Below are 1737 nucleotides of genomic sequence, written 5' to 3' on the forward strand. Positions count from 1 at the left end.
GCAGGCAGCTCGGTGACATGATGTAAGATTTCTGGTTTGCACTCTGGTGCTTTGATCTTGGTTTCAAACAGGAATGGGACTTTAGACAATAACTAGGCTTTATTCCATTTTTCTGTTTAGTTGGCAGCACGTTGCTGTTGATGGACTGCCACCTTCTGTGTGGCCCCATGCACTGTAGTTTAGGACAGACTAAGCATTTACTGAAGATTTACTGAGGGGATAAGCCTGTTCTAAGGCATTTAAATTTGGTTTGGTTTAGGAGAACTGACCAAACATTTTTACCAGCCTTCTCCCTTTTACTGTCATGTGGATTCACTGCAGCTTTTATGTCATATGTAAGAAACTAGAATTAAAATTTCCCTTTTCCATTCCTTACTGGATTATGGAGGTGTGTTTCCTCAGTGTAACTGCTTTGGATTAGAGAGGGGTCATCCCTTCTGTGCTCTGTTCTGATTAAAAACAGAAAGGGCAAAGTCTGTTTGCTGCATTCCATGTGGTTTCAAGCCCCGGGTGTTGACATTCCATGGAGAAGGGCAGTATGTCTTCCAGGCACAGTTATGTCATGTTGGTTGGAAAATAGCAATTGATTCAGAAGATTATGACAACACTGACAATTTGTTCTGTGGTTGGGGTTATCTCCATTCCTTAAGTAGACGACCACTGAAATAATTGCAAATATAAACCTCTCCAAACTGGCAAGAGGCACAGGTTCTCCTGGCTGAGGTTCTTGCTCTGTGAGTTTCTCAGCTGTACAGAGCTCAAGGTTAGAATTGGTGATTTACCTGCTCAGAACTTTAAGCTAAAGATTTCTTCCCCACTGATGGTAACATCCACTTTTTTCATGCAGAATCCCTTGACCATGTTTTTCTTGGAATTGAGAGCTAGTTCTGGATGTACAGCCTGTCTAGGTTACTAAGGGAGGATTTTTAGAGCTTGTATTTAACGTGCTGTCTCAGACCTTGGATTGAATGGGTAGCTGTCGTTCTTTGTAGGGAATTTCCTATTCCACTGTGGCTGGGAGTATCCAAGTGGTAAGAACTTGTTGGCCTCTGATCACATAGTGCTGATTTATTCTGATTCTGTCCTCAGTGAGCTAGTTACTGTGTTCCTGGAGGGTATTTTTTGGTGTTTTCAGTAGCTCACATCTCTGAATTTGGCAGAGGACTAGCTGGCTTCCTACCCTTTCCAGCATTCAAGTTGTAACTTTTCTTTCCTGGAAACTCCCTAGTCTGCTGGAAAAAGAGACTTTCATGTAATCACAGCAGATTACAGCTACTGGCACAAGATGTGGTGGGAACACATTTTGCCAAATTGATAAGTGAATTTGGGGCCTGGTTTCTGCAGTCTGGCCAGGCTGTTGCAGCAAAGGAATGGGAACTGTGCTTTTTTTGGGACCACACGGGGAACTCCTGAACCAGGGTTGCCACTGGCAGAAGCTGTTTTGACAGGCTTGCTCCTGCCTGTTGTTTTTTTAGCTGGGAGAATGCAGGTCATGCAGCTGCCAAAATGTTTGTGCCATCCCAGGAGCAGGCGATGGAGAGAGGGGATACTGGGGTGCTCTCCTGGTGGCAGAGCTGGCCTGGCACAGTCACTGTGACAACTGGCCATGTAATCAACTGGCCCAGGCACGAGGCAGGCCTTTGCAGCAATGGTTTTGCTCAGCTTCAACATCTGCATTCCTTTTTATAGCTAATACCTTGGGTGAGGTGTTACGAAATAGAGGCAGCTTCTGTCTCC

The 1737-nt window shown here is 44.8% G+C and overlaps 1 protein-coding gene across 1 annotated transcript in view; it reads left to right on the forward strand.

Annotated features, from left to right (window-relative positions):
* The window catches only part of TPD52L2 (tumor protein D52 like 2), a gene marked incomplete at its 5' end in the record, with an annotated part of 15416 nt that overhangs the window by 7906 nt on the left and 5773 nt on the right, over positions 1-1737 (forward strand). Inside the window, 1 exon segment of the mRNA XM_008634427.2 lies at positions 1-22. This exon segment is cut by the window's left edge and continues 27 nt beyond it. Coding sequence (XP_008632649.2) covers positions 1-22 — 22 coding nt within the window.

Source organism: Corvus brachyrhynchos, unplaced genomic scaffold (genome assembly GCF_000691975.1).
Source record: "Corvus brachyrhynchos isolate BGI_N302 unplaced genomic scaffold, ASM69197v1 scaffold10, whole genome shotgun sequence".
Classification (NCBI taxonomy): domain Eukaryota; kingdom Metazoa; phylum Chordata; class Aves; order Passeriformes; family Corvidae; genus Corvus; species Corvus brachyrhynchos.